At 38.8% G+C, this 24638-nt stretch overlaps 2 protein-coding genes across 3 annotated transcripts; both read right to left on the reverse strand.

Moving 5' to 3' along the window:
- Positions 1 to 5728: 5728 nt before the first annotated feature.
- LOC114354000 (glucose dehydrogenase [FAD, quinone]) lies at positions 5729 to 14179 on the reverse strand. Of its 2 annotated transcripts, none has more exons than XM_028306212.1 (4): positions 14161 to 14179; positions 10248 to 10390; positions 8690 to 8823; positions 5729 to 7855 (listed from the first exon to the last, which is right to left on the reverse strand). In XM_028306212.1, the coding sequence occupies exons 2-4, from the start codon at positions 10381 to 10383 to the stop codon at positions 6284 to 6286; spliced, it is 1842 nt and encodes a 613-aa protein (XP_028162013.1). In that variant the 5' UTR covers positions 10384 to 10390; positions 14161 to 14179; the 3' UTR covers positions 5729 to 6283. The 2 variants fall into 2 exon arrangements, with proteins under 2 accessions (XP_028162013.1, XP_028162012.1); XM_028306211.1 differs by lacking the exon at positions 14161 to 14179 and adding an exon at positions 12774 to 12951.
- A 21-nt stretch (positions 14180 to 14200) lies between these two features.
- LOC114354001 (uncharacterized) lies at positions 14201 to 16591 on the reverse strand. The gene is made up of 5 exons (XM_028306214.1): positions 16504 to 16591; positions 16159 to 16422; positions 14861 to 16065; positions 14659 to 14770; positions 14201 to 14574 (listed from the first exon to the last, which is right to left on the reverse strand). Exons 2-5 carry the CDS (start codon positions 16351 to 16353, stop codon positions 14563 to 14565), a joined length of 1524 nt encoding a protein of 507 aa, XP_028162015.1. The 5' UTR covers positions 16354 to 16422; positions 16504 to 16591; the 3' UTR covers positions 14201 to 14562.
- Positions 16592 to 24638: the final 8047 nt, after the last annotated feature.

Here is a 24638-nt window from a genome sequence, read left to right on the forward strand (position 1 = left end):
AAGGTGCTTAATTACAAGCATATTGTTATCAGATTGAACAAAACAATGGTTTTTCCTAATCTCAATCTTAGCACATCCAAAACTAGAACCTACTTTTGCGACCCTGTGACCGAGTTCCCAAGGCGTTTAAATCTTGCACTTAAATGTGGAGTACAGACGACCCATTGGTGATGGAAAACTCATTCAATTGCTAACCTTGTTGCATTGAGTTAAGAATAGACGTCCACTGGTTGTTTTGTATACTTGCATTCTTCGCACGAGCCGTCTGTCGCTATGTAAACATAGTGCGCGTGCGGTGTGGTCCCGGACTGCTCGCGGTAGGGTTGCTGGAGTTACAGTAAGATTTTACTAAACTAAGTACTATGTTTATATTTTTCCACTAACGTATTTATAACTCTTATACAAGATTTTATAAAGCTAGCTGAAAATAGTGACGTCACATCAGCGCATGCTTCTTCCCGGCACTGGTCCACTTTATTATAGCGAAGCAAAGCATGGTAGAGTTCAAATACTATACTGGCTTGTGTAAAAACATTTGTAAATGCAGAAAAGTTGTACCTACTTTTTTTATTAACATGCTATTGGTTGTTTTCTTCAAAAAGGTACAACTGTTTGAAGAAACAATCGAAGTTAAACTACGAAGCTACGAAGTTTTCGTAGCAGAATGCAGATAGGTTTTAGATAGGGTTAAAATGTTATACTTTAAAACTGATTTACCATTCATAATAATAAAAAAGAACAGGGTATATCATTGCTAATCGCCCCCTTTGAATGCTTTAATTATGTAATATCACAACATATTATAGATAATGTAAACTCAAGATCATGCGTGATTAATGAGTTGTATTATGTACCTAAAATTATTACGTAGCTACAATAAAAGATACTTTAAGACTAAGTGTTAAACATCATAATCGTGCAACAAGTGGCAGCCCTAGCGCCGGCGGCCGGCGCGCGCGCAGGTGAAAGCGCGACGGCTCTCGCGCGCGGAAACGCGCTCCCTTCTCCCTTGCAATTATCACTCGTGGGCGGCCTCTGGCGGAAAATTCCGACGCGACGCGACGCGCCTTCGCGACATCAAGGAAGGCTGCGACTAGTTTTCTACAACTGCACGAGCAATTAAACTCCCATACAGCCGTTCATTAACACAGCTCAATTTATTAGAACTACCGGAACTAATTGATACTTACTACTATAGGTTACTTAGTCTGATTGTGTTGTGTGTGCAGAGTTTGTTTTGCCTATTTTCATAGCTTTTTAATTAATCACAAAATATTCAACTTTTAAATTGATGGTTTGTTCTTCCAATGTTGGCAAGTAATTAATATCTTTAGTATGTTTAGTTTGCCATGGACCTCTTAAACGAAGATGTAAAAAGTAACCTAAACAGATCCACGTGCAATCCGCCGGCATTCCTGCATGTATTACCGCCGGTCCGGTCCACCACCGGTCATAGTTCACGCCACTCTCTCCGCGCGTGACTAATGAGAACTGAGCCCCGATTACGGTAACTTTTATAACGTCTACAATCCAGACGCGTTTCTGATTCTGCGATACAATTGGTCAAAACAGCTGACGTACGCTGTTGAACGACCAATCGTATCGCAGAATCGAGAAGCGTGTCTGGATTGTTGACGTTAAAAATTACCGTAATCGGGGCTCTGTTCATCGCGACGCATCGTCGTGGTCAACTTGTGACTTTTATAACAACTAAGAGGATGTGAGGATGTTCTATTTGTTATTAAGTCTATCGATATCGATAATTACATTGTCTAATAGGATGCAGCTAAGTAAAACGGTAAGGTAAAATCTGTAATTCATGTCAGCTCGGCAATAACACTGACCTTCTGACAATTTTATTTAATGGGAATATTTGAGCTAATAATCTTGTTAAAACAGAATCAACTGCGTCCCCCACTACATAATTTGTAACCTGTCTAATTAAAATAAATAAGTAAATAAAATAAATAATTTCATTAGCTTGCTAATTAATTAATGCAAAAATAACTTTAACAACCTAGTATAAATCATGTGTTTTTTAAATAATGCAAGAACTCTAATTATCGACAATCATAATGTAATCTACTCACCATCACTAAACTGCATCGCTGCACCGCTGTCGCGCCGCTCCACCGCTCCACTGACTGCGGTGCTGCGGCGCCCGCGCATCGCTTCCGCAGCCTGCGCGTCGGACGGCCCGAGGGTCGCGCACCTGCCGCAAGTGGCGGTTTGAACAGCTTGCACAGATATTAGATTACCCATCACATGTTACAGGCACGTTTTTTGGCTAAAGTTGTTGACAATGATTCCAAACACTGAATAAAACACTGCCATAAATACAAATTATGGTACGCAAACACTGACTGATTTGTCTGAATTATTATTGATATCAAATAAATTTCAGCCAAGAATGCATAGAGTGCATAAAGTCTTATAATAATTTGTAGTAGGTATGTCCCTATACATTTAAATTAGCATGTAATTATAATGTTACCTATGTCGCGCGTTTCACTCCGTTTAAGGAACCCGGGTGTGCCCGGGTGGTGGTGTAATCTAATACTATGATTTATGACGAAATGACATAATAAGACCCTATCCTATGCCCTAAGGTGCTTAACTTATGCAATTTAATTACGTTTTCAACATTCTTCCGCAATCAGTCAGTGGACAGGAGCAAAAATATAAATATTTCCAAATTACCTTATTATAGTAAAGTGCGTTCTAGCTAGACACTGATAGGTACCTACTACGTTTACAAATAAATAATAATCCACCATTATATCACTTAAATTCGGCTATTACTAAACCTCCTACCTACTCACAAAATAAAACAAAATTGCCAAACACAAGCCAAACATGACACTTCACTCACAGAGCACGCAATAATAGCACTTTCCCGGCTTTCCCGCCCACAGATTAGATTCCCGCCAAAAAGATTAAAAATTAAAATTTGCCTTTTTTTTTGGTCAATATTTTTCCTTTTGTAAGAAAAAGCAAAGGAATTACGCCTTACAGCCAAGTCTTCTTCAAGATTTTAAATTTTAACTATTCATAAAATGAAACTAAATAAAAATAATTTAAATATTGAATGATGATAGTTAGTCGAATTACCAATATCATATCACCCCCTTTCCCTTGTGTAATTAATATTTGGCGCTTGCCGAGACCTCACACAGACTTCTTGAGAGAATTATTTATTAGTACGTATTTTAATTTTAAATTTTTATTTAAGTTGTGATGATTGCAGTGTCCTTTGCACAGCGGATCCGCGACTTAAAATTGGTCGCGTAACGTGTGACTTCCACGTGTTGCGACACTGAATAATTAGTCGTGTGCTAATGATGTTCTAACGATGCGCTACTGGAGGTTCGTACAGTATGCGCAGATCCTAAGATATTTTAAAATGCGATGGTTGGCGTATGAAAACACCATTAAAAATTACTTTTACAACATTTACCTCTATTGATTTTAGGACATTTAAGGGATATTCATAAATCTTCTATGAATTTACGTCGAACAGCTTTTGATTGATTGCTTGATGATTCTTACTTGACTAACCCCCTTACTAATAAAACTTACACGCTCGTTGAACAGTGTTTTAAAGTGACGTTTAGTATGGAAAAGTCATTTTAAAACAGTGTTCAACAACTGTATATAGTTGACCCACGCTGAACTGTCCCACCAAACTCAATGACAGGGGGGCGCTACCATCGTTCAACTATATGGTTTCCAACATGGCACAAATCGGAACCAGCGATCCGGTATTGACGGTGGCGCCCCACTGTCAATGTCATGCATAGGACAGTTCAGTATTTTGTAACTATAACTTTTTATTAGTAAGGGGGTTAATGTTTAGGCTGGGTTGCACCACCTTACTTTGACTTTAACAAACGTAAAAAATCCGTCAAACTCCATACAAAAAACACCGGTTAATGATAAAATACGGTCAAAGTTAGTTGGTGCAACTCAGACTTTGTTTTTTTTTCCAAGTCAACCACTGTGACATGCTGGCATCAATAAATTAATAGACAAATTAAATAATGTAACATTGTCTGCGTTTGGACTGGGGCAACTCCGGTACTAAAATAAATATTACTGTATTAGTTGCAACTTTTATAGTCCAGTCAATGAATGCCTTAACGACGGTGTAGAGAGAAATCCATGGAACACAATTTCTGACCTCGGGACTTTATTTAGACTAGTTAGGAGGTGAACATAGCAAAAGTCCCCACCCTTAGCCCTTGAGCCGGCAGGGAGAGGGGGGTTTAAAGGTACCACTTTTCGGTTTTTCGCTTAATCCTCGGAAACTATGCGTCCTAGTGACATGACTACTATGAACCAAAAAAAGCTTATTCAATTTGCTACAGGCGAGACCGTCAAGTTTTTCTATATCTTGTATAGTTTTTGCGGCATCTGCTCTAGAAGGTCTGTAAAATTGGAAATTTAATTTTTGTCTTACATGTTTCTATCAGGAGAAAATCGACTAAATCAACATTGAGCAAACACTATAGACATGCGGGAGCATGTTAAGCCTAGTTCCAGGGAGGTTTGAACCTTCGAGGTCATCTGGAAGTGGTTAGAATTTGGTATATAGGTCAGACATGTAGATTTTTGGACGTCAATACCTAAAGAACCGTTTGAGGCATATTTATGAAATTTGAAGCTGATGTATATCTTGCAAGTCTCAACACATGAGCCAAATTTGAAGTGTTAATGCACAGTAGTTTTTGAGTGATGAGGAGTCAATAGTGGCTCAAAGTGGTTCGTCTAAATATACGCACGGTGCAGTCCCCTCCCTGTAACTAGGCTTAACATGCTCCCGCATGTCTAGAATGATTGCTCAATGTTGATTTAGTCGATTTTCTCCTGATGGGAACATGTAAGACAAAAATAAAATTTCCAATATTACAGACCTTCTAGAGCAGATGCCGCGAAAACTATACAATTTATCAAAAAAGTTGACTATCTCACCTGTAGCAAATTGAATATGCTTTTTTTGGTTCATAGTAGTCATGTCACTAGGACGCATAGTTTCCGAGGATTAAGCGAAAAACCGAAAAGTGGCACCTTTAAACCCCCCTCTCCCCGCCGGCTCAAGGGCTAAGGACGGGGACTTTTGCTATGTTCACCTCCTAACTAGTCTAAATAAAGTCCTGAAGTCAGAAATTGTGTTCTACAGTTTTCCATCTATAATGCTTTATTGACTGGACTTAATTCAGCCTCTAAACAATAGATCAACATGTGATATGACAGAGATATGAGCGGAAAACATAATGTTAACTGCACGAGACTGTTGAACATGTGAAGATAGATACTCGTAGATTCTTAAATTCAACTTTTTTCTTTGCCTTGTCACAGAAGTCACTAAAGAACAAAAAAGATCTCAAGAGATCTAATTAAATTGAACGGTCAATCAATCCGAGTAAGGAATTACCTACTTACTAACGTAAATTAACGCTGAACAGGCATAAATTAAAAGGTAATCTTTGGACAGCAGGGTATTTTGCTAAAAAATATGAAAAAAATCCAACTGATTTGAAATAAAAATTTTATTAAGATGTCACATACTTACCAAAATAGATTTTAAAAATATCACTTGTGAAATACATAATAAAAAGAAAAACATTGATTGAAATTAACATTGAGCATGTAAATTGTACTCTTTATTATTTGTTACAGCGTCACGTAATGTGTAAAATATTGCAAGTTACGTCATTTCTATTATAGTTTAAAATAACTTCATAGGTAAAAAATTATAGCAAGAGTATTAATGAGGCAACGGTAAAAACTAAGTAAATTATTGGCACATCACATACGAATTATTATAATAATTATAATCAGCCCAAGTCAATTATTAATAATACAGTTTACAATAAAACAATTGACGAATACTGACTGAAGCATGCATTATTAGAGTACATCTTACGTTTAAAATTAACTTACAATCAGTCTTAAATCTCAAACTTGTGGACCGCTATCTGGAGCGTACAGGTGATCGAACTCGAAAACGTTTGCTCGGATCGCTGTACGACTCCAGTATCGGTCCCGGCAGAGTAAATACAAATGAGTAGGTCATCTTCATAGGAACGCACGAGCGCGGTTTCTATGTATTCGGCGCACCTCACCGCTAATCACTGCTAAATTTTGTCAGTGTGTGCGTGCGAGCCGCATACGTATATTGGTGCGCTCACATACAAACCGCGCTCGGTGCGTTTCTATAAAGATGACCTACTCATTTGTATTCACTCTGGTCCCGGCGAGGAAGCTTCCGGACCGTCGGGCGCTACTCCACGTCGTAATACTCGTAGCCGGGCGCGGCGCGCAGCTCGCGCTGGATGAAGTCGGCGGCGCGCTCGGCGACCATGACGACGGCGGCGTTGGTGTTGCCGCGCACCACCGCGGGCATAACGCCGGCGTCCGCCACGCGCAGCCCGCGCACGCCGCGCACGCGCAGCGCGCCGTCCAGCACCGCGCCCAGCGCGCTCGTGCCCACCGCGTGCCACGCCGGCGTGGCCAGCTGCCGCGCGTGGCACTTCAACCCCTCCGCGCCCCTCAGCTCCTCGCACGCCTCCAGCTTCAGATCCACCGCGAAGGCCCGCTTGCCGCGGAAGTACGTCGCGTTGGCCAGGCTGTACGCCAGCGACAGCGCCTTCGGGAAGCCGGCCAGGTCCTCCTCGTCGCTGAACGTGCCCGCGTATATCAGCGGCGCGTCGAAGGGGTTCTTCGAGCTCAGCGTCACCTTGCCCCTGGACTTCGGCTTCAGAAGAACGACGGCGACGGGGATCAGCTCGTAGTTCTGGTTCAGGATGTCGAGCTCCCGGCAGATCCTGTCCTCGTACCCGAGCGAGACCTGGCATCCTTTGTAAAAACCGGCGTTGACCGGCACGCAGGTGGGGTACATGGCGAAATCCGGGACGGTGGGATGAGATTCTCTCTCTAGTGCGATGTAGGCGCCCATCGAGTCGGTGTCGGCGAGCGGGCCGGTGCGGCTGTGCAGATACTCGATCGTGTGCATGTACGTGTCTTTCTGCTCCTCGGTGCACGTCCCCTTTTCGCTGGCCAGAAACGCGACGACCATAACGTGATCGTGGAAGTTATGTCCCACGGGCAAATCTTTTATGACGGGAATGCCCATTTCCTCCAGATGCTTCTTGGGACCGATTCCGGACAGGAGGAGCAGCTTCGCAGTGTTGAACGTCCCCGCGGATAAAATGACTTCCTTGTCCGCTTTGAAGATTTTCTTTTCGTTATCTGTGACGACTTCGACACCTACGGCTTTATTTTTATCGTCGATTATCACCTTCGTCACGAGTGAATCCTTGAGAATAGACAGTTTGGTGCTATATCCAGCTTTGTTCAGGAGAGCCGTCGCGGCGCTGTCGCGTTGACCTTTTCTGATGGTGTGCGAAAATCGTCCAGTGCCCATTTTCTGGGGATTGGTCATGTCCTTCACCTTCTCAAAGCCCAATTCAGCGAACGCATCTAAGAATATTTGCGTTGCGAACGTCGAGCGGTTGGTGCCGGTGACTTCTATTTCGCCGTCGATCCCGTGGTAGGCCATGAGCTCAGGATTGTTGACGATCTGTTCGTCGGTCATGTGTTCCGTCTTCTTGAAATATTCCAGTACGTTTTTCCAGTTCCACTGCTCGCCCGCCACGGCGGCCCAGTCGTCGTAGTCCTCGGGATGGCCGCGGCTGTAGACCATGTCGCTGAGGGAGCCGCTGCCGCCCAGCATCTTGCCGCGCGGCTGCTTCTGGCTTCCTCCTTTTAGAGCTTGACTTGAGACCTTGTCGTTAACGGTTGTGAAATTCCAATCATATTTGGTCCCTTTTAACACGTCATGATAACCGGGGATCTGAAACATCAAATAAAAGATATCAACTTCAATAGGAATTTCATAAAATACGCTATCGTCTGTAGGCACATAATACTTTTTTAGTTTTATTTTAACGACAAAAAAAATCCTTCTCCAAGGTTTATCCTCGCTCTATACCAACATGACAAAAATGGTTGAGTCTGTTAGGTGTCAAAAGCACCAGAGTATCTACGCATTTATAATATCATCATCTCCTATTTACAGCTTAACTTTTCCCTGAGACCAACTCGTGTCGGTGTCGGACTGGCTGAATCGAGACTCGAGGAACGTGGGTTGGACCCCGCCGTGCGTGAGCTATTGTGGTGAATCCACTCGTAAAACAAGCATAGTTAGCTCACCACGAGGAGTTAACAGGATTATTCTATAATAAAAACCAATAGCTATGTACAGGTTGTCCCAAAAAGTAGTGTCAAGCCGAAGCCCAGAGGTAGAGCATCACTAGGGCTATCCGAATCACTCCCATGTACTCGTATGTTCCGCGATTTTTGATACTTTTTTTTTTGAGTTATGATCGTTTTAAATTTCTGTGCTTAGGCACTTTTTCGGTCAATATGGCGCGAATAGTTAAGGTACATGCCCGATTTTTTTTTATTATTAGATGTAATGATGGATTCAGAAGTATTTACATCCATAACACTAATGTAAACCAAAAAAGTTACAAATCCTATATGTTGTAAAAAAAATCATAACTCGAAAACTATCAAAAGTTGCGGTGATTCCGGTAGCCCTAGTGGTGCTTTACCTCTGGGCTTCGGCTTGACACTACTTTTTGGGACACCCTGTATAAATTTCAGGGGAAGCGAGAGAACTTACGATGCTCTCCTGCGGCGGGTCGCCGCCCGCCTCGATCAGCAGCACCGACACGCCGTCCAGGTCGGCCAATCGCGACGACAGCACCGAGCCCGCGGTACCGGCTCCCACTACTATGTAATCGAACGTTGTGTCATCTGGAATTACAATAAAACAGTATTAAATTATAATTCGACCACAATTTTAGCATTCTCCACGGGTTGATGATCATATAAGCGATGCGAGATTGAAATGGCCAACGCCATCTAGGACATCCGTACGGAATTAATGCATTTGATTTCATTAAAATGAATAACCATCTACTCATTAGCATTATAATTTCCAGGCTAACATATTTTTTAATGAAAACCACTCAGACAGAAATCAGAAATAAGGGGTGGAATGGGCATAAGGAGGAATGAATAGGTTCTTATTACTTGGGATAGATCAATCTACTTACCTGTATATGTAGTTTTATCGAAATATTCTTAGTTTGTGTCATTTCTTTAAGTAAAAATTATCAGAAAAATATATTTTAGGAACTTAAAAAAGGGTAAAGGGCCTCTGAGAAGTACTATAAGGTACCTTGGAACCGTGACATGGTTAATCTGACCCTGAGTGTAAATATTTAATAGTACGAGTGCTTCAATGTAGGTCACGGGAAAAAAACCTCTATCTCATATGCAGTAGGTACTATGTAAATTTATTAAAATCAGATTTAATTCTATCGAGTTATTGAACCAAAGCGTATGGAATAGCATCATGATAACGTAACACGTAGATAATTAAATAATAGTAGGTATATCTGACAGATAATAGTAATCCCTGACAATAGAAGGAGTAGGAAGTTTGTGGTATAAAGTTAATTACCCTAGGTCAGTGACTTGTGAGTATCGATGAATGTAGTCCGCCAATAATTATTTTATTATTGTTTTTAAATGACTACGACCTGGATCACAATGATAATGCTAATGTAGCTACTAGCAGAATGGTTTAGTTTTAATTGTGCAGGTGTTTTAGGTACCCATTGAGAGTACTTTTGATTAATAAAAAATAGACTATTAACCCCTCCTTTCCCGGATGGCTGTAATATAAGGCCTTATGGCACTATTATCGATTGGTTCAATTATTTAAAAACAAGCAATTACAAACTCAATGTGTCCAAAAGTGCTTCAGACTTCTGACAAGGCTCAGTAAGTAACTCTGGCTTTGAATACAGTGTGCATGGGACCCTAGGTGGTAATTCCTTTCTTAGAAAATATTATTTACAATGCTTTTATTTGCATATAGCACGGTACATACGTCATACAGAATGGCACAGATGTTAGCTATGAATTAATCCAACATTAACATCATTAATACATACGAGTATACCTATTTATTTTATTTATTTATTTCAAACTGTACTTTGTATACATAAGGCGGACTTAATGCCTTTCGGCATTTTCCTCCAGTCAACCTTAGGGCCAAACTGAGAATAAAGTAGTTGATATGAACTTAGATTAAATGAAAAAGTCAAGGTTTTCTCATGACAATTTCCCAGCATTTAAAGGGTTAATTTGTTTGTCATAAAAGTACTCACTTGTGGGATGCGCCGCCTTGGGCCAGGGCTCCTGCACGAGGCACTGCGCGAGCGCGAAGAACTGCAGCGCCGCCGTCACCGCGCCCGACACCGACCCGCCCGCCGCACACATGGCCGCCTCCGGCTGCCCCAGCATGAATGACCTGCAAGCCACAGAACATCATCATCATCATCATCATCATTTCAGCCATAGGACGTCCACTGCTGAACATAGGCATCCCCCAAAAACTTCCACATCGCACGGTTGGTAGCGGCCTGCATCCAGCGGATCGGCAGGGCAGCGTTCGGGAAGCTACATAGCATCTTTTCGCCCAAAATACCTCAATGCCTCAAGACGAAAGTCTTTAATCAGTGTGTGTTACCAGTGATGACATACCTACGGCTCCGAATGGTGGCCTCTCACCATAGGCCTCATAAACAGAACATCAATCACCAACAATATAACATACTGGGTACCTACTACAAATCGCGCATCCACCTAGCTATCCTATCAATCCCCAAGCGGTCACAACATGATCGCGTAATGTCTTTCGTTTTGTGCTTGAAGGGCTACGGTGAAAACAGGCTACAGTCAGACTTCTAAAATTAGTAAAATTTTAATTATCATACGACTTATGGTATATAGAGGCAGCCGAATCCATTGCGTCATAAAGGGACTGTCAATTCTTTCAACTAAGTATAATTTCGCAGTGTCATTGGTGCCCCCATGAACATGGATTAGCACCGAGGATGGCATATTAGGTACTGGCACTATGTACTTACGTGTTCTGCCGATTTTTCCTAGTTCTAATCACATCAATCTATCTAGCCAACTCAAACTAACTGCGATTACTAGTTTCTACACAAGAATTGATAATAAACTATACATAAGTAGTTCTGGCATGTAGACTTATCTATAAATGCTGTTTGTGACTGTGAAAACAGTGTTCACATTACAATAAAACAGAAAGAATACATGTCTAGGTGTGGGTGGTTTGATATGCTAAATTACAAGATAACTTACTAATACATGCAAAACACACACTAAGGAAAATTAAAAGAAAAAACGTTGAACGTGGTTTTGTGCAGAAATGCGGAAAATGCGACTAGAATAAATGGAATAAAAGAAAGGAACAATAGCGCTAGTATAGCCTCTGCGCCAAAGATCGCGGATTCGATCCCTGCATAATACGAACATGAAGGTTTTCATGTCCACTGTCTGGTACCCATACAAGTACAGCTAGTGTAAATGTGGAGAGATTATGATCATAGTGTTAGCGAAGTATGAAAATTGCTAAGCCAGTACTAAAATACTATGGAAATACCAATAAACAAGCATTCTCCTAAGAAAACGTACTTACATCGTCAATACAATTCGGCGCGAAGGCTAACGAACAATTTTAAGGTTCGTATTACGAAACAGCGCCCAAAGCTTGATTATATCTCTAGCATATAAGTAAGCATTCAAGCCTTTGATTGATTGAATTTCATTATTTCGATCAATCACAGGACAGAGTTAATGCTTATGTTTCATTGAATCGAGTTTAAGTGTCGTTTCGTAATGCGCACCTAAAATAAACACATTTTTTCTGCAAAGCCCTTTCGAACAATTGGCTAAAATGTGGGTAGGTTACATACATACATACATTTTCAAAATATTCCTTCTACTAAACTGCATAAACAAAAACAGACTGCAAGAACGATTGGGCACAAACAACGAATAAAAAAAACTCATTTTGAACAATTAATTCGAAATATTAGTTTCCATATTAATACGAGTAATTAAACATTCTCATTAGGTATTTGGAATTTAGCTGATCTAATTTATATTCCATTCATTGACTTTCATTTAGCGTTCGATACACTTATCTTTACTTGGTTTCAGGTTTTTTTTTTGTTGTAACGAAAACAATAGGTAGGTACTCAAATGAACTCATGCATTTTCCACAGTAAACATTTCCTCTAGCAGTTCGTTCCGTTTCAGTCAAAGGAGGTCCACTGCTGAACAAAGGATTTTCACAACAAAAACACAACATTACATAATTACTATTTTCAACTACCTTCATTTGTTGTGTACTTATTTTTGGACTTTTTTAAATAGGTAGGTGTTATTTCGTAATTTGCATAGGTACAAATAAATTATGTAAATTAAGAATCTAACTAGTGCCTATTTATTTGATCGATATTTAGCAGTAAATTTTAAAATTTTAACTTTCATTTCTACCCTCAACTTTTTATGGAAAATTTCCAAGTATGATTTTAAAGTGAACGACTCTTTCAGCAAAAATGCCTCGAACAGTGCTTGAAATGATACCAATATAATTTCAATATTATCGGAACAAATTGCTAAAATTCGGTAAAAGTTAATCTATTGACTGGATTGAAAAACTCATTGATAGGTAGGTACTATACCAAAAACCTTTAACAACCAAGTTTCCACCCAAAAATATAAAAAAAGAATGACAAAATTCCCATCGATAAAATTTTCAAAAATAATTAAGTGTCTTGTGGTCAAAATATTAAAAAACAAACATATTAATCACTCACATTTTTTTACGCGGCGATCGCCTTATTTTGAAGATTCTAACTATCTTCTATTTGAAAAACTACCAATTTCTTCTGGCTAAGATAACGTGCCCCGCACGAAAATGGTCTACAAGACGATGTGGAAGTTTGCTCGCTGTTCAGGAACTGGCAGGTCAACTGCCGATGTACGTGAATTTAAACATTTGGTTTGGCCATCGACAAGATTCTTAATTATACCTCCGTTTGGCAGTGTTATTACTAGCTACCCCAAAACTAATTGTTCATTTGAAAAAACAAGACATAGACTAAATGATAATAATGTAATACCTATCCACGCCTGTAATGTAAGCATTCCTGGATATGTAAATGCACTTATAAATTGAAATTTTAAAACTGAAAAAAATAGATCAAACTAAAAAGTAGATATTGCAATTTCTGAACTTAAACGAAAGCTTCTAACTTTAAAATTGCATAATGCTTTTAACTCAAAATACACAAATGCAGGTAAAAATGTAAAGTTATCATTGCTTGATACCACATGTTACACTTGGTAGTTTGTGCCTTTGATAATTCGATGGCAAATAAATCATAAGGCATAATAATTTTGTATCGGTTAGTTTGAGAAAAGGAAAGATAGCGCCTATGATGAATGTCATAGCAATAATCACACCAATGGCTGAGTTATCCAATATGATGCAGGCGTGTTTTATCTCATTATGTCATAATGGGCCTCTCAATGTTGATATTGTCAATATCAAGGGCGATAATTGACAACAAACAATTAGTTCAATCATAGAGACCCACATTTGGACGGCAATTGGAGAGAATCACATGGGATGATGCTATCAATGGTGTACCAAGGCTGTACCTATTTCTAAACACCGCCGTGACCAATCATTTAAAGGCCCTACGGGATCAACTGAATGTATAAACAACAAAATCATGTACATACTACTTATGTTGTTACTAACGCCGAATGTCTGATCTGAAAGATTATAAAAAGTATCTGCCGAAAAAAGAGGGAGTTGCATAATCTGACGAGTTTTGCAGCGTAAATCATGTCAGATGACTCAGATGCCTGATCGATTTTCCAGTTTTCTTATATTAAATTCGGTTAATAGCCGAATCGGAGCAAGGATTCAATGACCGATAAGCTAATTGGCAAATCTATTAAATCAAACCCGAGAACGTGCGCACGCGTTCCTAATGCCGGTCAAGTGTACAGTCGTTAGCATATTTCTGAGAATCCTGGGGGTCTATTACGGAAAATCTAGACCATAAACCTAAGATGCGTGTCAATTTATAAAAACTATACTTATTTAATCACTCTCTAATCCCTTTTATTATTTTATGTAGGTACCTAAACTAAATATTTGTAATTATAATAGTATTGCTAAAGTATACTCACCCTCGCAAAATAAGCAGTTGGTCAGCTGTGTCCGTTGCTCTCGTGGCTGTGTCCACCTGTCACCGCAGCACTGTCACGAGCGCGGCAGCGTGCGCCTGCACTACGCACCGCTCGAGTGCGCATCAAACAGATCCGGCAGATTAGACAAGCTATCGGTGACTTAAGATCACTGTCGAGAGTTTTATTCGCACTTACTTACACACTAGTACCTACCTACTACTTGTACACAAAATACCGAGGTACTTGACTCAATCATATTGTCCCATTAACTCCCATTTTTCTTATGAAAAATAAATTTACACTTATAGCAAATAACGGAAAACTGTAGTATGCTGCATGATGCCTGCAGTGTTCTTTTAGTATTTTAGCGACGTGTTAAGAGACACTTTTGGAACGTCTCTATTAGAATCTAGCCTGAGAATATAAAAAATCATTTTTTAAAATAGCGCGCGCACTTGTAATCTACTTGTTAAATTTATGTATTTTTGAAATACTCACACTCAATCTGGGACAAATCCCCAAGTGACCCAGTAAAATTGGCCCCTGAGCTAGACCTGTGTCACAGTTAATAGATGTCACTCTGGACCCCGGCAGGTGTATTTCATAATATCTAGAAGAAAAAAAAACATTAATACGAAGTAATAATTATGATTAATTTAATTTCACAAATTAACAAAACTTTTTAAATTTTGGCACCTACCTTACAATCCAATCATAAGAGTTCTCAACTGGAACATAGTAATCTGGTTTATTCAACAACAAGTATTTTTGAATATCTTTAAATTCAGTGTCAGTGTCAGAGCTCATATTTACAGGATACAGATTTACAAAGCAGCTAGCGCTTTCCTGGGGGTGCTGCGCGTGAGGCAAGTTGCGCCCGATCAAGACAATTCTGTGCTCCTGATCATGAGCATCTGTCATGAAAAACTTTATATTCAAAAACTGTTCCTCGAATCCACGCAAATGTTTGGTCACTACACAAACAATCAAATACTCCTCACAAAAAAAGTCACAATGGAATATTCTTATTAATCTGTGTTTTGGTGACACCGAATCCGAAGGATTAACCTTTAGACATGAGCCACCAATAAAACTATCATCAAAATAAACTTCGAGGCATTCTAATTCCTCCGCAATGTAAGCAAGCCCATAACGAGTTCTCTCAGAAGTGTCTTTTAATTTTATGTTGATCGAAACCTGAACCATAGATCTTCCCTTAATGACCCTTGACTCGATTTCATCATTATCTTCTTCTAACTCTTCATTTTCCACGTCTTGGTCTCGTTCTTCATGTTGATCCTGTTGATCAATGACATTGTTTTCCTGTGCTTGTTCGGCATTACTTGCTGAAGCTGGCTTCAAATCTAATGTAACTTGACGTTCGTCTTTAATAATTAAGGGTTTATTGGAATCAAACACATTTTCCATATCTTGCTCTTGGTGAGTCTCAAGTTTCATTTGTTCATCGACAGGTTTGGGTTCTAGAGTGGGTTCTTCTTCTAGTTCATCTTCTCTTTTCGAAGTTTTTATTCGAAACATATGTTTAAAAGCATTCTTGATCTTTCTCTTAACACTCTTTGAATTGCTTTCGTTTACATGTCTGTCTACAATTTCATTCTCATTACCTTCCTCTGTGAGTGCGGTTATACTGTCTGATTTTGGTATAACTCCACTTTTTTGTATATCTTCTTCTAAGCTTTTAACGGCTTGTAATTCAACATGCGGTTCTTGAGAGTTCTCGTCCGCTTTATATCTAATTATACTTTTGGAATTTCTATGAATACCATAGCGTGAGGCATGTATAATACGATCTATTGTCGATAAAAGGTATCCGTGCGGGCCATGTGAAGAATTAGGTTGGTACTGCATATGTCGTAAATTGTACCACGGTACAGGACATAGTACCTAAAAAAATATTCACAAGTTTTACGGATGCATACTTTACTAACTCATAGTGGTATACTTTTATGGAAGGCATACGTATGTTGTCATACTTACCTCTCCATAAAGTCGTCTTTTCTTCCCTTGCCCTCTACAAAACGAAGTTTTGAATGGCAAAGTACACGGTAGTCTAGTGTTTAAATAATCCCATATACTATCCCACAGGGCACGGTCTCTGAGCAAGAAGTGTTCGTACATATCCAAATCGTCCGACATGGCTACCGTGTTAACATCACTTTTGTCAGTGGACATTGCCTCGTGAGTCCACGCTGGTGCAAATATTGCTAATGAGCACCCATTTTCATGAGCAATGTCAACTGCCTAAAATAAATAATTATAGTAGAATAAGTAGGTAAGTACATAGGTAATGAATATTGAAAAATATCGTTTTTAACAAATAACCTCTTGTATGTTAAATTGTCCACCTCCGTAGAAATTTCGGCCCCATACATCAATACCGATGAATAAGTCTTTGATACGATCACCCGCCTCTTTGGCACTAGACCGCACATCCGCCTCGGTCCACGAATAATTTGTAAAGAAACCGTCGCACACATCGAAAAACGCTCTGCAATGTGTTATAAATTATTATGTAGACAGGGTGTTAGGTAAATGGGTATATGAGCCGACACTAGCCCATGTTAACATGGGCATATAAATGGTATGGTGAAGTCAGAAATTTGATATCACCATTTATAGTACGAGAGCCCACGACCAAAATTTTTGTCTCATAGCAATACGGCCAAAACCGCATCAAATCGATAGATACGATTATCCTGAACTCGAAAATACCAATATCAGACATTTTCCGCGTAGCGTTTGATCTGACCGAATTTTCAAAATTGTCAAAGAATTTTACCGAACTGCATCATAGCAATATGTCTGATTTGCAGACTGTAGTTGAATGATAGTTCTGAGATACCGGAAACATTATTTTCAGACGTTAGTGGTGTAGCGCAAACCCGTAAAATCACTTAAAAAAATTAAAAATGAGACAAAAAAAATGTCTCATAGCAATACGTCTGAAAATCTTTTTTATTAGTAAATTTTGGTTATTTGATGCGAACAAAACAATTTTCAGACGGAAATGTGAACGCATTAAATTTTGAGACCGTTTTGAAAATGTTAACAAATTTTACCGATCGGTATCATAGCAATATGTCTGAAAATTGTTGGACATGATAAAATAAGTTGTCCACATGTGCAAAAAAATTATATCAGACAAATTAAGTGTAGCACCTTCTCTATCATACAACTTTTTGATACACTTAAAGTGTCTGAAAACAGGTTTTTGGTAATCATGGCAGCAATACGAAAAGTTAAAAAAATTTACTTGCCCACAAGGATACTGTACGAGCACGTCAGCATCGACCGCGACCTACGTGCTAGCCGACTGGCCCATGAACCCTCAACGTGCACTGTAGGCACTCTACACCGACGGCACATTGGACTGGACACATTGAATTGTGTAAATCTTGTATATAGCAATAGCATAACAGTAATAAACCAGATATCAACCGTCCGCGTTGTGTCTCATTTACCCCCAGATTTAAGGCCAAGAAAGCCTTAGTGCAGCCCTCCTTCCTATCAAATCTTTATTATATCTAATTATAAGGTATTGTAAGGGCTCTAGGGACTACAAACGAAGCCAGAAATATAGCTTGGTTATGAGATAAGTAATGAGTGACCAATACCGACTATCTATACCGTATGTCATCCTCACTCTATACCTAATATTTTTATGTAGCCGCCTGAATAAACTTTAGTGAAAAAGTGTTTCCACTGTCTCAATTGCATAAAAAGCTTAAAAAAAATCATTTCATTCAGTTTCCATTTTGCCGAATAGGCGTGATTGACAATATAACTGTCACCTAACACTTAAGCGGCCGAAAATCGGGCCCCTGTTTTAAAGTGCTCCCATAAGGCCTAAGATGTCCCTTATGTGTTGGTGAAAACGAAATTCCTGTTAGGTATTACCTAATATTTCATAAAGGTCGCTTTAAAATTAGGGATTGATGGTGAAAACGGGCATAAGACTTTGAGTATCTATGCTCTAAAGTACTGGGTACAAAAACTGTTGCATAAGTCAAGATGCAAAATAGAAACCAACATAATAAAGTTAGAACGGAACTAAATCATAGTAAAAGACAATCTTCTGACCCGGGTCAAAATATGTAACAACATCAACATAATATAGGAAAAACTAGTTTCGAACTGACGATTGCCTGTCACGGCCTACGAGAAAACTTTGTGTGACCTACGTAACTTCCAATTACCGACTGTAGTAAACCAAAAATAATAATATCATGAACCGTATAGGTACCTAACCTACTTACACCTACAATAAATTACGACCTTTACATACTTCTTCTTTATAAATGTACATAACCCCAGCTTAATCAAACCCGGATATAGTTTGACAACATGCGTTTCATTTTCGTTTCACAAGGTGAGACTTCTGTTTCAATCTTCTTTATGGTATAACTAAAAATCGCTGGCATTGCAAATGTAGACCAAGATCGGATTACTAGAACAAAGGAAATGAATTGTGCTACCCATTGCTTGCGGCTGGCTGGAACGATCTGTGTGATTTAAAAATAATAAGATTATGGTGGAGTCGCCGTTTGCTCGTTCTTGAAAATTGAATTTTGAATGTGAAAAAAGTCTACAGAGACTTAAGACCTCCGTAGACACCTCAAAATCAAAGTGTGAAGAAATGGCGAGCAGATTAAACTCATTAATGTATGTAAATTGATCATGAATACGTTCTTGCGTTTTAAATGAATTAAAGAATTTTAAAAAAACTTGGGAAATTTCTTAATTATGATGGTCAAAACACGTTTGTGTAGTATTACGAAAATTCATTAGAGGACGCTGTAGTGGACTAAGAAGATATTATTTGTTTAGTGCCAGTAAGCATTGATTCAGCGACAAATCTTGTAGAAATTAATCGTATTTGGGATTATTTATCGTTAGCATTTCTGTACCCTCAACTATCCTAAAAGAGCCCATCGTTATATCACTGTTGTGTAGCTTAACATATTTCTTCATGAAAATATACCCAATTTAGATAGGTAGTTTCGTATAATAAAAACAGAAAACCTTGCCCCAAACTCTGTGTAACCAAACAAATTGTTTTTAGATCCGACATCAAATAGGAATCGGAAAATTTCCCGACTTGTATTGAATTTCTGTTTACCTAGGCGATTGCTTTTAAATAACTTTCCTATTTGATTCAGTCTGAGGTATCGGAATGGAAATGATTTCTGTTTGTTGGCTTAATCTTTGGGAGTATCTCGTAAATTAACTGAAGAAATTCCAGTGTACATAACGTAATGGAATCTACTTTTACGCATAATACCTACATAGCGATCGTTTACATCTTTTTATCAATCCAATATTTCGCTGGATTTTTTATAAAATTTCTTACCTAATAAAAATTCCCTAGAAGAAAACATTAAAAGTGACTTTAGATGAAGTAATTGCTTGCATCTGAAATATGTATATTGTGGTAACGACTGGCAACTATGGAACTCTACAATGCGCGTGGCACGACACGCACTTGGTTAATAGTTCTTTTTTTTTATATAAAAATCGAATGAATGACCTCGTCATTGCCAGATAATATTGGGATTCAGCTCGAAATCACAAAAATATCGGTACGAACTTGATTTTGTGCCAGAAAAGTAACATGCCGCTCAGTTTTACAGTCAGAATGTACCACAATACCTACTAGTTTTTAGGGTACCACGAAAATGTTTTCAAAATGTGCTTCTAGCAGAATTTCTGACAACAGTAAAAGAAAATAGTCTACTTATTACATCTCTATTCGTTTTCCAAAACATCTTTGATACAGAACTTTTTCTTTTATTGTCTAAATGCAACAGTTTTCAGGATAACGATCTACTAAAGGCTGGAGTATAGCAGCTGGTGGAGTAATGAGCCATTCCACACACCCCAGACGGATATAAATTACTCATAGAAAAACTATTACGCCCACAGTTTCGCTGCGTAATTCCGGAGGAGGTTTTATCACTCATCTGAGGTACTAAGAATTTGATGAGGATTAGGAGAAATAAAATGGGAAAATGAAGAAGCGATTTACTAATATGAGAGTTGATGGTAAGCATTATTTTAGATATAAATAATACCCGAGAGAACGGTATAAATATATTTTGTGGCAACGATTAGTATCACCTTTATAATGTGAATTTCAATGTGATTTGATACTACTCGTATCTTACGGATTTTAGAATAAAATATAATGAGCAAAATTGGGGAGGCCTTTGTCCAGCAGTGGACGTCATTTGGCTGAAACAAAACGAAAACGAAACGATCAAAATAGTTACTGACATACGTAAAATATGTATTTTTTAGGCCCGCACCCTTTCTAATAAAATCTTTCATGCGCGTTGAAGATTAGTTTAAGTAAGCTACTTCGTTACTTTTAACACACTTTAATAGGGGTATTTAAGAATACAATGTTAGAAGACATTCGTAAGAGGCCTCAATATAAACTTGAGGTTTAAATTATCCTTCTGTTCTAAGCACTTTTAAAACGTAGGTAAAGAATGCATGTTCAAGCCAAGTCTAAAATCGTGTGAGGCAAATTCGACGATGCAATACGGTGCATTATCTATAAGTAGGTATTCCAGCTCGCTTTAGGTCAAATCCGTTTAGCTATCCAATTTTAGAGCTTAGCTAAAGCTGAAACCCGCGAGTAGCATACGTTGCTACGGAAAAACTATACTTATGGCATTTCGATTGTAGAGTTATTAAAATAATGCTATGAGTAGGTACAAATGATGCTTCCAAAAGTCAACATTTGGGCCAGCTCTATCAGAAAATTTTAGATTGCCCTACATGTTTATATTGATGAAATGTCATATCAAATACAAAAGCAAATACAAGAGGGAGATAGGTTTTTAGATACATAAATATGTACGAGTATGTAGATTGTAGATAGGTACACCCTGTCGGTCCACCTAGTAGGAGGCCTGCCCACGCTACGTTTTCCAGCCCGTGGTCGCCACTCGAGAACTTTCCTGCCCCAACGGCCATCGTCTCTACGAGCTATGTGCCCCGCCCACTGCCACTTGATTTTAGCAATTCTGCGAGCTATGTCGGTTACTTTGGTTCTCCTACGGATCTCCTCATTTCTGATTCGATCACGCAGGGAAACTCCGAGCATAGCCCGCTCCATCGCCCTTTGGGTGACCTTGAGCCTTCTTATGAGGCTGGATGCGGGCAGCGCAGGACCGTTCATTGTGGAAAACCTTGGGGGAGGCCTTTGTCCAGCAGTGGACGTCATTTGGCTGAAACGAGAACGAACGAGAAACGAACACCCTGTATCTGCGATTTAATATCATAAAGTATTATAAATCTTTTCTGCCTACACAACAACACCCTGCCAATTGTGGCGATTAAGGCAAAACCCTCCAAAGGACTACAAATAAACCAAAAAACTGTAAGTAAAATCATATTTAATGCACCAACTACATTTAAACACTTTTGCCAAGTTAAACGGTCGCTTGCCAAATTATGGCACCACTCTGCCGTTAGTACATTTTCATTTGGTGCAGTTAAGATTTAGCTTAACACTTCACTTAATTCACTTAAATAGGCAATTTCCCAGATATGATGGTGTCAAAGCCATCATAACCACGTGCTGTCTTGGCACGGAATATTGGCAACATAACCATCTTGTAACACATGTTAATATTACACCTTATAAATGTCACCCTTCGGCTAAGTAATATTTATTAAGTTAATTAAGTTGAACGCAACGAAACAATATACTTTGAATTACGAGCTAACTTAGTTTAGCCTATTAACTTGCGGTTAACAAGTTACTATTATAGGTTTTAGTTACTTATTGCTCGTAAAATCTGATGTCTGAGTTATGAACTCAGTTTTTACAATTCAAACGAAAGAAGAACCAAATGACCGCATGATCGGGAACGACCTCGCGTATCGGGATAAGGCGAGGCAGAATAAGAAGAAGAAGATACGAAGAAGAAGTTGAGTATACAATGAAAAAAGGATAAATTATGGATGCTAACTTTTATTGACAGCGAATAATCGCTTTTAAACGAGGTGTGTTTTCAATCTAACCCGTAGGTGGAAACTAATGGCCAATTCAACATTGGTCATTTTGGTCTCCCCTGCAGAAGGACTGTCTAATTTACCTTTCAAATGGAGGACTTGGCCTATACGCCTCAAGCTGGCCAGATATTCGTCTATTTCTCCCTTAGCCTAGGCACAGACCACCGACTTTTAGTTGGCCGATACTTGGGTCGGGTTGTTAATCAACGGTACTATTCCCACCTCTCGTTCCCACCGCTGCAACTCCTGTTAGCCAGGATCTACAGCTTGACCGCCATAAAAACCCAACCAGTGAAGGTTAAGTTTGTCCCGGCACGGTTTTGGCGGGGTGTTAATCAGTATGGAAATGTATGAAACACATCATACCGATATGGTATTGGCTGATTCTTCATATAAATTAGAATCGGGCTCAATTATCGGCCAACTAAAAGTAGGTGGTCTGCGTCTAAGGCCCAGAACAGTCGGTGAAACGCAACTGCAACGAAACTGCAACTTTCTGATGAATTAAACTGAAACGGAAGTTTCAAACTGGTCGCATCATGTGTGCTCTCTCAACGGACGCTATGGCAGAAACTTAGATGCAACTCAAAAGTAACTAGCAGTTGCAGTTTCGTTGCAGTTGCGTTTCACCGTCTGTTCTGGGCCTAAGTCGTCTTTTGCGTCAGCCTCAGAAAGCGTAACCAAGTGACAACTTTAACCACAGAAAAAAAAAATAAAACCGACTCCAAAAAACATACACTAAAAAGTAGAAAAATNTGTATAAGTTTGTAATAAAATAAAGGTACTTACGAAAGATAAATGATTTTTTATTACAACTCGGCTACATCATCTAGAATTATTCGTCTCAACATATTAGTCGTAAGGCTTCTTACATTTCTGCCGCCAATACCAGACAAAATGACATCTGAAATCTAATTAAATCAGCATTAGAATGTTAATAGAATAATAAAATTTGCCCTGTATTTTAAGTCTTTAATTTATACACACTATTGCCTGTTTATTGTTGCTTATTTTTAAATGGTCATCGAAATTATTAAAACTTGCAATATATTTTACTGGTAGACTTGCCAAAAGTTCTGAAAGACCTGCATTGTCATCTGTTGGTGAAAATGTTTCTCCGGACCTAGCTAACAGTAAATCCAATTTTCTATTGATTTCAGCCATTTGGTTAGCTAGGTCTGACACAATCTGAATCATATGACTCTGCTAAAGCTAATGCACTCATAATAAATAAAAAAACATGGAAAAGTCATAACGAAAACAAGTGAAAATATGAAATTTTGTCGCATTGCATCTTTGACGAGAGAAGCTCATTGCATGTTATAAAAACCTGTTACCTGATTGGCAGTTAACAGCTTTGAGTTGCGTTTTCTTGGCTTTTTTAGAACCGGAGGTGACTGGGTAATTTACAGCAGGCATTATGTCTACTGTCACTTCATTTGTAATATAATTTTCTGCTTCAGCTATTTTGAAACTGTTAACAGTACTAAATTTTGAAATTATTTCGATATATTTTCGAGGACCGTTAATCACTTCATGTTTTAGCACTTCCTTTTCAATTTGGGCAAAGACCCTGTCAGGCGGTATATACGAATGTCCGACAACAGGAAATACAAGCTCAACTTTCTTCACGTTTTCCGGAGCTTCGGTCAACCATTTCGACAACATTCCCAATATGATAGTTATTTTGACCTGCGCATCCATCTGCAACAAGTCTTACTAATGCAATTTCATTTGCAGCTTTGGGGAACAAATTTTCAGTCCAACAGTAAGCAAACACATTTTCGGGAAGCAATTTACTTCCTCTACTATTGTAAAATTGTATAAATACACATTTCGTAGGTAATACGCAACTTGATCGGGCACTTTTAGCAAGATAAGATTTTTTTGACAGTCGTACGAGAAGGTTTTTAGCTTTTCTTTTTCTTCTTTGACTTTTTCAAAATAAGCTTTTCATCTTAATTTGCGTAGCCTTTGGGCTACCATTAAATCATTTCTTATGCTAGTTTCTTTCTCATTTTTCATTTGTTCCTTGAGTTTTATGCAAGTTGCACAGACGTCGGTACGCGGAGTTCCAAATGAAAGATTATATTTTGTATTGAATAGGTACATGCCTGAAATAAGACTTCTTCACTTTCAGGTCGTCATCAACTGTCGAATTATATTCTTTGTGTAACTTGTTAATTGATAATTCTGATGGCAAATACAACCTTTTAGTGTTTCCTCTACAGTAATGCGGTTCTTGGCATGGTATCGTGTTGATATGCTTCTCTTTTCGCCGCATATTTTCGCCGCAATTGAAGTACGATCGCCTCCCCTTTTTTCAGCTAATAACTTTCCAGTTTTATAATACTCTTTCATTACAGATTGAACTCTGTACTTTTTTGTGATTTGTAATACTGTTAAAAAATATCGTTGACACACTTTCACTT

Source organism: Ostrinia furnacalis, unplaced genomic scaffold (assembly GCF_004193835.3).
Source record: "Ostrinia furnacalis isolate ACB-3 unplaced genomic scaffold, ASM419383v2 OfSCF1909, whole genome shotgun sequence".
Lineage (NCBI taxonomy): Eukaryota > Metazoa > Arthropoda > Insecta > Lepidoptera > Crambidae > Ostrinia > Ostrinia furnacalis.

What these genes read in the sequence shown, in the direction of transcription:
- LOC114354000 (XM_028306211.1), bottom strand. An exon ending in CAAGGCGGCGCATCCCACAA is followed by an intron (nt 8,824 to 10,247) that starts GTGAGTACTTTT and finishes TTGTAATTCCAG; the next exon opens with ATGACACAACGTTCGATTAC. An exon ending in ACCCGCCGCAGGAGAGCATC is followed by an intron (nt 7,856 to 8,689) that starts GTAAGTTCTCTC and finishes TTGATGTTTCAG; the next exon opens with ATCCCCGGTTATCATGACGT.
- LOC114354001 (XM_028306214.1), bottom strand. Translation starts at nt 16,353, where the DNA reads ATGTCCACTGACAAAAGTGATGTTAACACGGTAGCCATGTCGGACGAT. An exon ending in AAAGACGACTTTATGGAGAG is followed by an intron (nt 16,066 to 16,158) that starts GTAAGTATGACA and finishes ATATTTTTTTAG; the next exon opens with GTACTATGTCCTGTACCGTG. An exon ending in TCTTATGATTGGATTGTAAG is followed by an intron (nt 14,771 to 14,860) that starts GTAGGTGCCAAA and finishes TTTTTCTTCTAG; the next exon opens with ATATTATGAAATACACCTGC.